General features: G+C 50.3%; 1 protein-coding gene across 1 annotated transcript in view; it reads right to left on the reverse strand.

Annotated features, from left to right (window-relative positions):
* Positions 1-815: 815 nt before the first annotated feature.
* The window catches only part of CREB3L1 (cAMP responsive element binding protein 3 like 1), a 60,298-nt gene continuing 44,393 nt past the window's right edge, over positions 816-16,720 (reverse strand). Inside the window, exons 5-12 of the mRNA XM_065404107.1 lie at positions 14,450-14,607; positions 13,593-13,742; positions 12,096-12,154; positions 9,641-9,709; positions 6,705-6,804; positions 2,842-2,962; positions 1,688-1,952; positions 816-852 (exon numbers count right to left, since the gene is read on the reverse strand). Of these exons, the coding sequence (XP_065260179.1) occupies positions 816-852; positions 1,688-1,952; positions 2,842-2,962; positions 6,705-6,804; positions 9,641-9,709; positions 12,096-12,154; positions 13,593-13,742; positions 14,450-14,607 (959 nt within the window). The remainder of the gene's footprint in view (positions 853-1,687; positions 1,953-2,841; positions 2,963-6,704; positions 6,805-9,640; positions 9,710-12,095; positions 12,155-13,592; positions 13,743-14,449; positions 14,608-16,720) is intronic.

A 16,720-nucleotide genomic window follows, 5' to 3' on the forward strand; every position in this document is an offset into this window, starting at 1 on the left:
TCTTTGGTGACCCTCATTTATTCCATTTATTGTGGATACTGGGGCCCCACCATCACACGACGGAGAACTTCGTTCCATAAGGAAGGGTCTGTGGGGAGTGGGCAGGGAGGATCATGCTCTGTCTTAGGGAGCTCTGGTTTCCCCAAGAGCTGCAGACTGAATTTTAAGTCTATTTATCAGAGTTTGGGGTCTTCCCCACAAAATCTGTGCACTGATCTCTGCAGATGATCAGAATGGAAGTTATGTGGGCAATCCATCAAGAGACAACTAGATCAAGGTAGGTCTTCTCTCAGCTGAGGCAGAAGCATATTAACCATGGAGTGAGGGGAGGAAATTATCTCACTCCCAAATTCTCTGGGAGACTAACCCCAAAGTTACCATGGCCATAGCCTCTCATCTAGGCAATAAACTTAGCTCTCTTTCCTTCAGGTGCATCTGATATGAGCAAGGGGTACAGAATTGGGCACTGCCCCCTGAATCTGGAGGCTTTGGGGAATGAGTTGGATACCTCTGAGGTCACATACAGATCTCCTCCTCCTCCAGCCCAGCAACAGGGTGAACACACACTGGTGAGGCAATGCTCACACGGGGAGGAGAGAAGGGCTTGGGCAGACACAATCCCTGGTTCTGGCAGTCACTGTGAATCTCATCCGAGAGATCAGCACTAACATGGGCTGTGCGGAAGTGACAGGCTGAACCCAAGACCAGCATGGGAGTGTCTGAATGCAGTGTCCTCTCCCACCAAGTCCCCTCAATCACTCAGCGAGGAGGGGAGTCTGCATCCAGAGGGACGAGGCCTTGAGGTTCGGCAACTGCTACAAAGATTCAGCTGCGTCACTGGAGCGTGCCTCCCTGCGGGAAAGAAAAGACAGCAATCAGATTTGCTGCGTTTACCATCTATTCCCAGCCATGGGCACTGCTCCAACCCTAGCCAAGGGAGGGCAGCATTTTCTTTCCCACCAACTGGGCCCACTTCTTTCCACAATCCCAGGAGAGTTAATTTCATACCTCCCCTTATTTCAGTTTTGGGAGCAGAGAACTCCTCTAGGATCCCTTTTTCCTCTCCCTTTATTCCCCACCCACTCACTGATCTGCACCTAGCTGATCTGCCCTTCTGCCCAGCAGGGTGAGGAGTAAGAGGAAACTTCAGTCCCATCTCTGCCCCTTTCGGTGATGGCCTCACTGCTCAGACTATCTACAATGGGAACAAAGAGGGCCAAATAAGAGGGGGTGTCTTTTGCTGTGGGTACTGGTTTGTACTGATCAGGATGGAGTCTCCCAGTCCCAGCCCATTGCACCTGGGCACTGACCAGCCTGCAAATGTTGGAACCCTTTAGCCATCCAGCCCCCTCGTGTCTACTGGTCGCTATGCCAGAGCAACTCCACTTTCTAAACCCACTTGTGGTCCCCACTCTTTTGATCCATGGAGCCTCATGTGGTCCTCTGTTCCCTGCAGGGAGCAGCCCCCTGCAGCCACAGTGCCTGGATTAGTGCACTCCCAGGAGATAGAAATAGGAAGGGAGCTCGTCTATCCTGCCAGCTCCGAGCCTTATGTCAAAGAGCTCCCCTTGCTGGGGGCACAGGGTTACTCTGATGCTCTCCCCCTCTCACACTCCGCCCTTTGGGGGCTTGGAGACAAAGGCCCTGGAGTAGGCGGGGCAGGGAGAGGCGTTTCCAGCCTGCTTACCTCTCCTGGATCTGCTCTTTGAGGTGAGTCAGAGTTGGGTCAGTTTGGTTCTGGTCCGGGCCCCCCAGCTGGGATTTGCTCAGGTACTTGGCTGTCTCATGGGCCCTGGCCAGGTGGCCCAGTATGCGCTCCTGAGGCCTCCTCTCCTCAGATTGCCCTTCATCCGTCTCCCGGCCCACAGGATGCTCCACAGGGAGGAAGGAGCTGTAGCCCTCCTCTACGGAGCCAGCGCCCTCGTCATAGAACAGGAGGCTCCGCGACTGAACTGTAAATGGAGAGAGCACCATTAAAATGCTGAGAACAGGAGCAAAACCCAGGGGCATAAGCCGTCCAGCACAGTCACCCCAGCACATTGTAAGCCACACACTCCAACACAGCCTGTCCCACTTCAGCTGCCTGAGCCCAACACCTACGTACATACACAGTGTCCCTGGAGTACACTCAGCCTGCTCTGTGGGGAATGGAGACGAATCCGTGATTTTCTTCTCCCATTCTGTCTTTTAGCATCTGTCATGTTTTGGTACAATGGCAAATGGAGAAGGGCACTGCTGTGAGACAGCTCTCCCTGGCAGGGCCAGGCAGGCACAGACAGTGCCAGAGGCGCCGACTTCCCCTCTGCCCAGTGGGTGCTCGCCCGCCCCCCTGGCCCTGCCCCTGCACTGCCCTCACCCCACCCCCATTCCACCCCCTTCCCCCAAGTCCCCGCCCCTGCCCTGCCTCTTCTCCGCCTCCTCCCCTGAGCACGCTGCATCCGTGCTCCTCCCCCCTTCCTCCCAGAAAGTCCTAAGCGCTGCCAAACAACTGTTAGGCGGTGGGAGGGAAGTGCTGGGAGGGAGGGGGAGGAGCAGGGACACGGCGCGCTCGGGGGGGGGAGGAGGAGGCGGCAAGGAGGGGGTGGGGGCGCAGGAAGCTTGTCTGCCAGTGGGAGTGGAGCACCCACTAATTATTTCCTGTGGGTGCTCCAGCCCCCCAGCACCCACAGAGTCGGTGCCTATAGACAGGACACTGCTGTGAGACAGCTCTCCCTGGCAGGGCCCAGGCAGGCATAGACAGGGCACTGTTGTGAGACAGCTCTCCCTGCTGTATATCTATCAAGAGGAGAGGAGTTGGGAGCACTTCCAGGGGATTAGAGGAATGTGTCATGTCGGACTCACTTTTACTGGTTGTATAAATGTCTGGTGCCGGAGCTGCTTTCACTGTCTGTGATGTGGAGGAGAATTCTGGGAGACATGGCATCATGGATCCCAGGACCAGAACAAAGCACAGCACCAGTACCTGGGGGTGAGACATTAAAAAACCATCAGCGCTGCCAGCCACAAGACAATGCTGTGATCCCAGCACACAAACCCCCAGCAGTGGGAGACCATCTGCTCAGATTGACAGCTGGGTCACTCACTCTGCTCATTTTAGATTATCAGGAGAAAGGATTAAGTCTGTTGTCCTCTACTTTTGCTTTCTCTGAAATACTGCCTGCTCCATGTGCAGGGCCAGCTAGACAGGCAACTTCAGAGTCTCATTGCATGGGTGGGAGATGGTATAAAGAGAAGGGGGTTAGATTCACTAGACAACCGTTTGGGAAAGAGGAGCCTACACCTAAGAGGTGGAGCCAGACTGCTGGTACAGACAATGAATACAGTTTGGGGGCATCGTTTAAAGCAGGAGCCAGGAGGAGAAAGCCAACAGGTGCTGAGGAGCACTCAGGCCAAATACATTTGCTAAGGATGTCAGCTAAATAAAGGTATCCCTGCATCCAGTAAAGGACAGGACCGAAATGACTGATGAACTGGACCAGCCTGAGATCAGACATCCTGTTGATTTATCAGAATTCAGATTAAGGAGTTACATAAAAACAGGCAAATGGTCAAAAATAAAAACTATCGGTGTCTATACGAATGTGAGAAGATGAAAAGCACGAATAGGTGAATGAGCATGTCTGGCAGTGGAAGAAGATCTTGACATAACTAGAATTATTGAAGCATAGTAGAATGATGAAAATCAATAGGCTATTGTAATACTGATCTATCACTATACAGGGGGGACAGATTAGCTCACAAGGGGTGGGTGGGGGAACAGTGTACTTGAGGTTCTATAGTATCTAGGGTGATAATTCAGAGTAAGAATCTGTGTGGATACAAATCCCATGTCACGAGAATACAAATGGACTAGTAGTGTTATACTACCAAGCTCCAGCTCAGGCCAAAGATATTGATTGCACAGTGCTGGAAAGATCAAGGAGGCAACATAGCCTAGTAAAAAACAATAATGAGTGATTTCTACTACCCACGTATAAATTAGTCAAGTGTCACATCAGGACAAAGTCTAGAGAAGCAATTTCTTGACACCTTAAGCGAGTGCTTTTTGGAACAGCTAGTTCTAGAGCACAAAAGAGGAAAGATTTTTAATTCAGTCCTAAGTAACACACAGAAATCGGTTCATCGAGAAACAATAGCTGAGTGACCAAGTAACCACAGTATAATGAAGGGTACCAAATTCTAGCACAGTGACACTACACTTTGGAAAGGGGGATTTCAAAAAAGGAGACGCTGGTCCAACAAAAGCTCCTATAGTCAAAAGTGAGGAAATGAAATTAGTTAAACTCAACATGAAGGCTACTCTCTCTGCGTGGAGGCTACTTATGCACACAAAGGCACTCAGGCCCCTCACCAACTCAGGAAAATGGGGGGGGGGAACAACCCAGAATGGGTAAACCCAAAGATTTAAGAGATTATTTGAGCCAAAAAAGATATCCTTCAGAAAATGGAAATTCAACCCTAATGAAGCCAGCAGAGAGGAGCATAAATGAGGGGAGGTGAAATGGAAGATGGAAATTGGGAGGGCAAAGAGGGACTACAAAGAGCAAATAGCCAAAGACAGAAAAACAAATAACAAATTATTGAAATATACCAGAAGCCTGTGAGAGAACTGGTACATCTGCTGGACTGCCATGGAGTGAAGGCAGCAACTAAGGAAAATAAGACATTGCTGAGAAGCTAATATATTTATTTGCATTAGTTTATAGCACAGCTGGGAGATACCTGTCCCAGACCTACCATTTCCAGGCAATAAAGATGAAGAGTTGTCAGAGATTGAGGAGGTCCAGGAAGAAACAGATACATGAAGGAGCAATGAGGTACTAGGCCCAGATACACAGTTTACATCCAATGGTTCTGAAGGAATTTAAAAATGAAGTGGCTGAGCTGCTAACAAAAGTATGCAATCTCTCATTAAAATCTTCTCCTACATGGGAGCCCTGGAGATTAGCAAATGTTTTATCTAACTGTAAAAAGGGGAGATGCTAGGAATTACAGGCTCACTTCAGTACCAAGTGTCTTGAAGCAGATTAAAAATAAATTTGGAAACACCTGATGTACTAGGAAGAAATCAGCACAACTTCTGTAAGAAAAGTGTAGCCTCCCAATCTACTAGAATTTGATGGCTCTGTCAACAAAGGGGTGGATAAAGGAGAACTGATTTCTTTATTTGGATTTTCAAAAGAACTTTTGACAAAGTCCTGCACAAGAAGCTATTAAGAAAATTACTCTAGATGTCACAAGATGAGAGGTAAAGATCTGTCATGGACCAGGAACTATCCAAGAGGCAAAAAAACAGAAAGTACAAATAAATAAGTCAATTTTCCTCCTGGCCAAAGATTAATAGTGGCATGGCCTGTGTGTCCATTTTAGGACTTGTGGTGTTGAATGAATCTACCAACGATCTGTGAAAAGAGCAAACAAGGAGGTAGCACAAAATGATGTGGTTAGTGCAGGCTAGAGCAGACTTTGAGGTATTTCAGAGGAATTTAACGAAGTTAGATGAATAGGCAGCACAATACTGGATAAAATTCACTGTCGAGAAATACAAGATAATGCACGTCGGAAGGAATAATTTGAACTATTCATACATCTTGCTGCATTAAGCATTAACTAGAACCATACAGGAGAAAAGATCTGGGCACCATTGTCAGAGCTCAATTACAGCTTTTGCTTGATGTGCAGTGGTTGACAAAAAGCAAAGAAAAGGCTGTTTGCATGACAAATGAGATAGAAAATATTATAATGCCATTATAATGGCATACTCTCACCAGGGACACTATGCTCAGTTCTGGTCACCCACTCTCAAAAAATGAAATAGGAGCTGTAGGGGGGTTCAGAGATGGGCAATGAGAATGAGTGAAGGCCTGGAGAGACTCTGTATGAGGAGAGATTGAAAAGAATGGGATTGCTAAATTAGAGAGGATACAAATAAGGGGCAAGAGAGAGTTAAATAATGAATGGTGCAGAGAAGGTAGATCAGACACTCCGGTTTATCCTTTCTCATAATAAAAGAACTAGGGGGAATTCAATGAAACTGAAAGGCAACAGAGTTAGAACAGGTAAAAGGGAATGATTTTTAAACAGTGCAGAATTAATTTGTGGGACTCCTGCCACAAGCTATCTGAGGCTAAGAGCTTAGTAGGATTTATAAAAAGGATCAGGCATTTATGGTTAATGAGAACATCCACACTGACATTAGAGGGGATAAAAAATACAGTACAGGTATAAACCCTCCTGCTTCAGTGCATAAACTTCCCCTGTGGACAGGTTATTTCATCAGAACTGCCTACAGCAGGGTTTCTTACACCTTCTTCTGAAACATCTAGCACTGGCCACTGTCGGAGGTGGGACAGTGGACTAGAGGGACCCTTGGTCCAATCTGGTCTGGCAATTCCTATATTTGGCCTCAAAGGTGGGGAATATAAAGCAGTGAAACAGAGAAGAGGCTCTTCTGGGGTCCGAGAAATATGCTGAGGATCCTTGGAGAGAGGGCTGTGTGCTTGATTTCCCCCCTTTATTCCAAGGAAATAATTAGCCTAAATAAAGCCCCTCTTTTTGTTGGACACTGGCATAGTATCCACTAGTTATTCAAGGCTGGAAGCATGCTATAGAGAACAATCCCTGGCTTGTCTGGGAATAGGGTGATGGATAAAGGTGCAAAAGGAATCATGGCCAATATAGAATGGAGGGCCTGAGGCACATACCATTAGGCAGGTTCCGGTCTGTGTGGAAGCCATTTTATATGGTCTGGAGACCTTCCCAGCCACTAGGGCCTGGAGCTTCTGTAATTGCTGGAGCAGAGTCCTAGGAGAGAATACAACCACAATGAAGAGGGAACGCTCACCGAGGGATATGAGACTGAAGGTGGACTCTTCAATGTCCACCTCAGCTTTTCTCTGAATGAGAAGAGCTCCTTCACTTCTCCAAGTCCTCCCACCAGATAGGCCTGGGAAGCAGAGAAATGAAGGTGATAGTGATGGAGGCAATAATGGAGCTGAAAGGAGGCCAATAATGGGCGAAGGACACCTCTTCTCCTGGTGCCACATAAACCCCCTCTGCCCTGATCTCCCACAATCAGATTTAGCCAGAACTGGACTCCAGTCCAGGCTGCCCAGATACATCCAATACCCAGGGTGGGGTGCATGGTATGGCCACTGCCACAACCCCACAATACAGGAGATTCCAGTACTTCTGGGAACGGCATGACCCCGCCCCCTGTGGTGTGACCTCACGCCGGCAGGGGCAGGGCAGCACGCTGTTCAAAATGGCGTCCCTCATCTGTGAAGCCAGACAAACCCACATCTGGTTTTGTCTCAGTACCGGACAGGGGACAAACCCTAGAAAATGAGGGCTGTCTGGCCCAAACCGGATTAACGGCCTGCCTTGGGGGGCACATCCCAGAGCACTACCCACACCCCCTGGAGCATAAGGCTGAGAGGGAAGCAAAAATAAAATGTGATCCGTTTCAACTTCATCTCTCTTGGCAGGCGCTGCAGGGGGCTGTGGGCAAAGCCAAATGTAGAGCTGAGTGAGTAATTCCTCCTCTGGTTGCCCTGGCTGACACATAGCAGGCTTACTGTCTTGTTTAAATTACCTCACATGTACCCGCCCCCCAGTTCTGAACATATTACTAAAGAGCAGAACTGTTTAGCTGGCATGGCAAAGGAATTTTCTGGGGGGGGGGGGAGGGGAGGGGGAGGCTGCAAGGAGCATTAGTGAGCCTTGGGCTCTGTAGCCAGGAGGCCCAGATTTTCTTGTTACAAATAGCCTAGTAATTTCCCCTCTGCAGCATTGCCAACTCTTGCAATCTTATTGCAAGTCTTGTGGTAGTTGGTGTTTTTCTTAAAGCCCCAGCTCCTGGAGTCAGGTGATTCCAGGAGAATCTTAGATTTCATATGTTTTAAAAGTTAGTTTCCAGCCCGCATGGCCATAGAGGAAAGTGGAAAACATGACCTCTACAGGCTTACAAGGCTGATAAAATTAACTCAGTGTTTCTTATTTTGTAACAACTCATGATTTTTAAGCCAATCACATGAATATGGGATCCTGACTCATGACTTTTGAATGCTTGGGATTGACAATGCTGCTTCTGCTCCTGGCTGCTTCTCAAAAGCACAGATGGAGGAAATTCAGGGGTTGTGCTGGGAAGGGAGGGATGGGCTGCCGTTCACAATCTTTCCAGCAGGTGGCAGGCCACAACCATCTATGAGATTACAAAAGTTAAACACCAATTGAAAGCTGGGAAGGCATTTGTCTGACATCTCCGGGGACGGGGTCTCTAAAGAGCAGCATCTGACCTGGAAGCTGGAGTCAGAGCCTCAGCGTCAGGGGATCAGAGAAAAAGAATCTGACAAAGAGCCTCAGAGCGAGGTCAGGGAGGACAATGGCCCCTGGCGAGCTCCAATCATGGTGGTGGGGTCAAGTGGGAAGATGGGTTTGGTTAATAGGGTCACCGGTCAGTTCCTGTCCCATTGACCGAAGGCTCATGGATGAAAGGAATCCCCATGTGCAGCTGCCAGAGCCTGTGCGGCTGTGAGGAGTGTATCTAAGTGCATGTGCAGGAGGTTGTGAATTCAGAACAAAGGGAACATGTGCATAGGAATACGTTAAGGAGAGCCCTCCCTACTCACCCCAAACTTCTGGCAGTCCCTAGCTGCTGACTCTGCTCTTGCTCTGCCACACATGCACAGGGAAAGGAGGCCGAGCTAACTCCAATTCCAAGTGCCGCTTCCTATTTCTATGGCATGTGTATGTGCCTTCCATGTTATAGATTCAAAGGAAACAAATTCCTGGGGTGGAGAGGCTGCCAGCTCCAAGCACTGAGACCCCACGCGCTCTCCAGATTTTCAGCCCAGGAAGCCAAGGGCCTGCTTTAGGGCTGAGAGGAGAGACTTACTCCCTTGGGCAAGCAGCTGTGCCAGTGTCAGACAAGGAGGAAGCTCCCACAGGTTTGGGGGAACGGGGGAGATATAATGGGATCTGCATGGGTGGCAGACACCGAGAGGGCCCCCTCAGGCTGCAGGGGATAACAGGGTCTGCACTGGTGTCAGGTTTGGAGAGAGCTGCTTTGGGTTAGATAGGACCTATGCCCATGTCAGATGAGGAGAAAGTTCCTAGAGTCTGTCCAGTCACCTTGTAAACCTAGCTCTTTCTTCTAGGGAAATCCCAAACTGGTATCTTATGCCCTTGTCTTCTCCCAGGCCTTCTCCCAAGCCCTCTGTGCTTCGGAGAGCAGAGCAAGGGGGTTGAGAGATGGGTGTCATGCCTTCTGGGGCCTCCTGCATGGGAGCTTCCATGGAGACAAGGAGAAGAGTGGAGGGGTTTGAGTGGCAGTCAGAATCCGGAGAAGGATTCTGGGCTGTGGGGAGAGGAGAGGAAGGAAGGGAGGCAGAAAGCTCCCTTGCTCCTTCCCTTTCTCTGCTGACAGCCCCTGCCTGGCTGACCCAACACAAACATTCCACACTCTCTAACCAAACCCAGCTGAATTGCTGCTGCCGTTGGAGGGGAACCAGGCCCTGCTGAGCAGCCCAGACTCTGCCAGGAATTGGGGGAGGGTTGCCTTGCCTTTCCTTCCAAGCACTCCCCTGGCCTCCCTTCTTGGCAGCCCACCCCAGAAGAGATCGGGGTTGGCTTCTCTCACCTGTTTGCATTTTCTAAGGTCTCCACTTTTTTCCACAGTTCATTGTTTTCAGATGTGAAAGTCTCAACTCTGCAGGAATAAAACCCAAATCCCGTTAGTTACAAACGTTGCAAAAAAGAGACAAACATTGGACCCCGTCCTCCATCAGAGTCCAGCCCCTGAACAGCCCTGTGCCCTCAGCCTCCGGCAGATGTGCTCCCACCTCCAGGAGTCAAATGATCATGTGCAGTCTAGCTACATGTTCTCAGCTGATGCTAACAATCAAGGGATCAGAGCAAAGACTGAATCCCTTCAATGCACATTAATTCCTTCGCAGTGTTTCACTCGCATGGTGCCAAGTGGCTACAAGACTCGGACCTGGGAAGAGACTCTCACTGGGTCTGGGAGAGTTACTACAGCCATGTTACATTTGTAGCATATGCAAGGCCACATAGATGTCTCCATCATCAGCAAATTACATCCATGGGCCATGGAAAACATTAACAGAGGACCTTCCACTAGAACAATTCTGGCCTCTCTACCCCCTGAGCTAAAGGAGAATTTGCATTAGCTGCACCCTATTAGGGAAAGAGAATCCCTGGCTCAAACATGTGACCAGCTCTAGCCATTGGAGGGCAGTGGAGAACCTACACACTCTCTTTTCTCCAAGTTCTTCTCTGTAACTACTATGGCGAAAGCATCCAGCAAAGTACGGGGAACAGCTGAAGGGAAATTTCTGCAGTGCTGGGGGAAGAATAGTGGCCATGGAAGTGACAATAATAAAACAGAAGACTTTCCAGTACATACAACCATGTGAAATGACCGTGTCCAGTTTCTGAACTACCCATTCAATATAAAGATTGTGCTTAAAGGGACACTGCCAGGTTGAACCTTTTAAGCCCAAACTGTAGGCTTTGTACTAACTAAGGTCAATAAAAATGTTTTGGTTACACTAGAAATTGCAACGAACATTTTTTTGTTAAAATTTTAAATCTACACTGTAGCACAAATATTGCAGCACAGTGCTAGAGTAATAAACAGCCATGTACATACAGACACTATGGCCAGGAGTGAGGATGAACCTAGGACCTTCAGGACTGAAAGTACATAACCCTGCCACTCAAACTAGAGAAGCAATCCCATCAGCTGTAAGACGTAGACTTTTATCCTTAATATGGGCTAATCACCAGAGGGAGACATGTTCACACACACATACACTGTATTATATAAGGGCATAAGAGCCAGAAGGTGAAACTGACTCATCTGTTTTCACGGTGCATTCCTCTCCACTTAGAGAGGAAAGTGAAAAGTTAAGTAGGCCTTTTAAAGAATCTGACCATTGTAAAGATCTCAGGTGTTATTAATGACATAGGAAAGGACACTATTTTATAATACTGGTCATGAAATTCGATCCTTGCAGACTGGCTTCTGTGTCTGAGAGGCCCATTTGGGGCTCCACACAAGTGCGGGGAGTCTCTTGCATGGATCTGATTGCAGGGCCATGGCATAGATTATTTCTAACCTGATAGTGTCCCATTACTTTAAACTTGTAACCGCAACACAGACAGCCAGCCAAACTGGGAACTATGAAGGGAAGTAGATCCTGTTGCCCTAGCTCACATTATAAGGAAAAAACCAAAGCTCAAGAAGGGGACTTTGGGGAACAAACTTGGCCTTAGCTTCTTCCTGGCTATCAGCACTCCAAAGCCCCTGATTAGTGATCAGACAGACCACAGCAGCTTCTACTATGGAAACATTCATCTCGCCAAACATGCTACCCGAACAACGGGTCATAAGGCCTGGGATATTGGGGGCAAACAGAATAAGGCAAGCAGACGTGAGTGGGCTTTTTAAGGAATAATCTAGTGCTGCAAGGGTCTGATAGGCTGTCTGGGGGCAGGGGGAGGTTGGGTGGGGGGTCTGTGCACAAACCAAATCTGTGTGTCAAGAAACCCATACAATTCTCATGAAATAACCTGACACTTGTACAGAGAATCACATTTAGAACTAAAACCTCAAACACCCCAAAGTAGGGTGCATGCTGAGGACTCACCACTGTCAAACAGGTTGTCACCACTTCTAGACTGTGCTCTGAGCCACAGAAATTAATTAAAGGAGCCAACTGAAATCTCAGATACTTTAAGAATATTTTTAACTTAACAGCCCTCGGAACAGGGCTGCCAGCCCAAGCATTGCAGTGCTGTTGCTTTTGCTAGCAGTAGTGTTTTGGACCATCCCTCTACAGTACTGGGATTGGGAGAGAGAGCTTTGGGGCTGATGCAGCCATTTCTGTGGGGGAAATACTTAGAGCTGAATTCCAGCCCCCAGAAGTGGCATGTGGCGTGGACAGCCGGATGGGCTTTAGAGCCCCAAGCATGGCACAAACAGGATGAGTAGTGACAGTATGCAGGCCAGTGGCCCTCATCTCCAGTAATACCTTTGTTTGGATGCTTAGAAGGGAGGAGAAGACACTTACTTTTTCTCTAGACACTCCACATATTCCTTCTTCTTCCTGCGACTCTCCTGAGCAGAGATCTGGGAGGTGAGGAAGTACCAAACATGAGTCAGCACTATAAGTCTCAAGCCACTTCTCCGCCCTCCCCCCAGTTTTGTTACATGCCTGCTTCCTTTGTGCACGCTTTCTTCTGTCCAAAGGCAGAATGGGCTATCACACTTGCCATTCACATCTGGCCACAAAACACTTAGGAAGCCAAGAATGGGACATTTAGCATTGCCCAATGTGAAGGTTACAAAGCTCTTTTGCAATGTGCCTGAACCCCATCCCCCCCCTACAGGCATCTCTGGGGTCACTCGGAAACCTACTGACTCATGTGGCTACGTGATGGGGTTGGCTGGAAAGAATCTTGCCCTAAACCATCTTTGAATCACCCATGGTGACTAATACATGCTGCAGGATCTCATCAGCTCCCCCCTGGGGCTCCTGCTAATCTGAGAGGCTCAGGGAATCTCACAGCCTGTACCCAATTATGTGATTGAATATGTATGTTATGGTAGTGCCCAGCGGCTCCATTCAGGATTTGGATTCCTTAGTGCTGGGTGCTGAACAAACAATAGAGGAGAACATGGTTCCTGCCCCAAAGAGCTTACAATATACTTTGGAACAAGCTGCAAGAGGTGATTATAGGAAGGAGGGGGAGAGGTGAGGGTAACAATAGCAATAGGACGGTGTGGTTACAGTGGCTGGCTATGACATCTGCGCAACTTGATGTTTCTGAATCATTTAAACCAGAGGTGGGCCACATCCGGCCCGCGGGACTGTCCTGCCCGGCCCCTGAGCTCCCGGCCGGGGAGGCTAGCCCCTGGCCCCTCCCCCGCTGTCCCCCCCTTCCCCACAGAGCTACGCCGCTGCGCGGGCAGCGCTCTGGGCAGCGGAGCTGCATGCTTCTGCCGAGCAGACCGGCAGCGTGTCTGGCTCCGGCTGGTGCGGCAGCCAGACATGCTGCTCTGCATGCTCTGCTTGGCATGGTAAGTGGTAAGTGGGCCGGGCCGGAGGGTTGTATAAGGGGCGGGAGGCCCCAGGGGGCAGTCAGGGGACAGGGAGCAGGGGGCAGTTGAATGGGGCGGAGGTTCTGAGGGGGGGGGCGGTCAGGGGATTGGGAATGGGGGGGTTGGATAGGCATGGGGTCCAGGGGGCCTGTCAGGGGGCGGGGGTATGTCGGGGCAGTCAGGGGACTGGGAGCAGGGGGGTTGGATAGGGGGTGGGGTCCCGGGAGGGGGCAATTAGGGGACAAGGAGCAAGGGGGGTTGGATGGGTCGGAGGTTCTGAGGGGGGCAGTCAGGGGGCGGGAAGTGGGAGGGGGCAGATGGGGGCAGGGGCCAGGCTGTTTGGGGAGGCACAGCCTTCCCTACCCGGCCCTCCATCCAGTTTTGCAACCCCAATGTGGCCCTTGGCCAAAAAGTTTGCCCAGCCCTGATTTAAACTATTTGCTTAAGATGTAATGAAATGAGAGACCTTATTCTTGATTTTCCTCCTGACCCTCTTCAGTGCTTTCTCCTCTGCTTTGGTGAGGGGCAGCTTGGTAGGGATGGGGTAGCCCTCGGCAATCAGGGTGCGTTTCTCCTCCTCGGTCAAGAGCAGGGGGCCTGACGTCCCTTGTAACTTCTGAAATACACAGGCAAAAGCTATCAGTGGCAGACAGAGCATCAGCAACAAATCCCACCCCACAGGTCCTCACCACAGCCACTGCAACAGGGGACCCTCACTGTAAGTATACCCGTGGCAATGGTCTTCACTGCAGCCACGGGAACCTGTTCCCAGTGACACAGCCAGCCAGCTGCTTCCCACTCTGCTCACTAATACATCTGCTCCCCAAGCTGTTGTAGGCTATGGGCATTTGTTGTAGAGCTCATGAAAAGCAGTTACCACATGTCCCTTCTATGTGACTTCTCAGGAACTCCCTTAAGTGTTCTTTAGTGAATTTGGTGGTCCTGAAAGTGAAGGACTAACCTAATACTGGCTGGAGCATGGCAGTCACAGGCAGGTGCTATGCAAGTCTCTTTTCATCACTCTCTCTCTGACATATATCTCAACCCTGACCTGCAACACTCCCCCCCGCTCACCACTTCAGGCCTGGGGTCCCATCCAGCTCTGCCAATTGACCTCACTCCTGATTTGCAGCGCCCCTCTGGTTATCCAGTCCTGGGACTGAGCAGAAATTATCAACAGTGAGACTAACAACTAATGTCACCCTTTGACCTTCAGCCAGGTAAATTCTCCCAGCTTCTGTGAGCACAAAGAACCCTGCACTGTAGGTTGTGGTGGACCTTGTATCCTGCTGGAATTCTGATGTCTCCTTTCTAGTTCCTTACGTGTGGTGCTGTGAGGAGAGGCGAGGTGGAGATTGCACTGGAAGAGCGAGCAGCTGGCCGGGCTGGGCTGGAGGGAGGCAGGGACCGCGGACTCTGGGATCCATCACTATCACTGCCATGGCTGCTGGGAGGCGTTGGAGGCATCTGCACCAGGTCATCTAATGGGAAGTAAGGAGAGCACGTTTATCACTACAACATCAACCTACTGGGATAGGTGTGGGGCCATGGACAGCACCAGGGCAAAGTGCTTCCATGAGAGAGGGATGGAAAGAGAAAGCACTGCCCATAGCACACTGGTGGCTGGAGGAGGGCAAGTTAGCTGAGGCTCAACCCAGGAAAGACACAGACAATGTTGGTAGCTTGGGGGAAATAAATGGAAGAACCATCCAAGGTTGTGCCATGACCCCCACACAGAGAGCACATTCTCCATATTTGCCCTTAATGCGTTTATTGGAGCCAGGTCTGTTTTTGGCCACAGGCACTACCTGGGCACCAAGTCACTTTCTTTGAACGGTGCTCAAGAAGAAGGATGCAAGCTAGCCATCCTTATCCAGGCCTTTGTCACTTCGAGATTCCATCGCTATGATGTGCTCTGTTTGGGCCCTGAGAGCACTCAGGAGCTCTGATTTTGGGTGCTTCAATTTTTGAGTGTCCAATTTGAGACATTCAGAATCATGGACACTTGAAAATTCAGCCCCAGAAAGTTTGGCAGTTGGACACTTCAGCAGTGCCTCTTACCCCATGTGATACAGCTGCAGCTACAGTCAGTGGTGCCAATTAGGAGGGGTTGGGGGTGAATGCTTCCTCCTCTTGCACTTGCTCAGAGTTCCATAGGCTGCAAAACTGAGGGGATGGGGAGGCGTGGCCTGACCACTTTTAAGCAGTGGTCCCATACTAAATCAGTACTGTTGCAATGCCACTGAAATTTGACCCTGTTGCCCCTCTTGTACAGATGGAGGGACAGCCAGGCCAAATGGTGTTGCAACCTGGGGCACAGGGAGTCTGTTCCTATACAACAGATTGCAAGGGAGTCCCCCGAGAACTTGACTCCCAGTCAGTGGCGTATTATCGCCTAGGCCAACAAGGCCTAGGCCTAGGGCGACAAATTTGAGGGGGCGGCAAATTTGCTCGCTCCCTCCCCGGCCCCGCCCCAACTCTGCCCCTTCTCCAAATCCCCGGCCCGCCTCCTCCCCCGGGCGCGCCGCGCTTCCCTCCTTCCACCTCCCTCCCAGGCTTGCTGTGCGAAAGCGCTGGGAGGGAGGGAGAAGCGAGTAGCGGCACGCTCAGAGGCGGAGCGGAGGTGAGCTGGGGCCAGCGGGCGTGGGGACTAACCCTTGGGGGGGGGCAGGGAACCGCTCCCCGCCCCAGCTCACCTCCGCTCCACCGCCGCCATCCCCCGAGCACGCCACAACTCCCCTTCTCCCCCCTCTCTCCCAGGCTTGCCGCGGGGGAGCGGAGGTGAGCTGGCGCGGGAGGGCGGCAATTTTTTCAGAGCCTAGGGGTGGCAAATTTGTTAATCCGCCACTGCTTCTAGTAGCACTGGCTCACACACTGTGTGGGTAAGAGAGAAGGGAAATCCCTGGGCTGAGGGAGAACTGGGTCCCCTGTGGAGGGGGTATGAGTGGGGACTGGAATGAGGTCCCTGCTGGGGGGGATGGGACCAGAACTTGCTTCCCAAAAAAATACTTGAATTGGAACCACCTATTATAGTCAGCAGAGGTTCTTATGCTGCCATGTGCTTGGCTTAAATAGAGGGAATTGTTGGCTGTGGTACCCTGCACAGAGTTCTAGTCCTCGGATATAGCTCCCTGTTCCGTCTGCCTCGGCCTGTATTTGCTAACCTGGCCACGCTGCAAGGCCCACCATTCTTCATAGACATTTGGGGAAGAGGCAGGCTGAAGAGATGGGATATGGTGAAATTTGACGAAGGTCATTGTTAGCAAGAAGGACAGTTTTATTGATATTCATAAGAACAGGTGTGCTATAGCGGTGTGATATTTGTAAGCAGTATTGTTAGTTTTAATTAGTGTGAAGCAGACGGCCCAACAGGCCTGGATTTCACATGGCTGTCCAATTTGATCCTCAAAACTCCTGTCTTGGTTGAAACAGAACATTTCCCACATTCGGTGGTGCCGGCCCGCCCGCAGCTGTACGCATGTTACACACGGTGCATACCATTGGCAGGGGGTTGGGCAGAGGCAGAGAGACAGCAGCTTCAGCTGCTTCTGGACATGATCAACCCCATCAGGCATGTTCAGTGGCTGCAGGGTT

This window comes from Emys orbicularis, chromosome 4 (genome assembly GCF_028017835.1).
Source record: "Emys orbicularis isolate rEmyOrb1 chromosome 4, rEmyOrb1.hap1, whole genome shotgun sequence".
Lineage (NCBI taxonomy): Eukaryota > Metazoa > Chordata > Testudines > Emydidae > Emys > Emys orbicularis.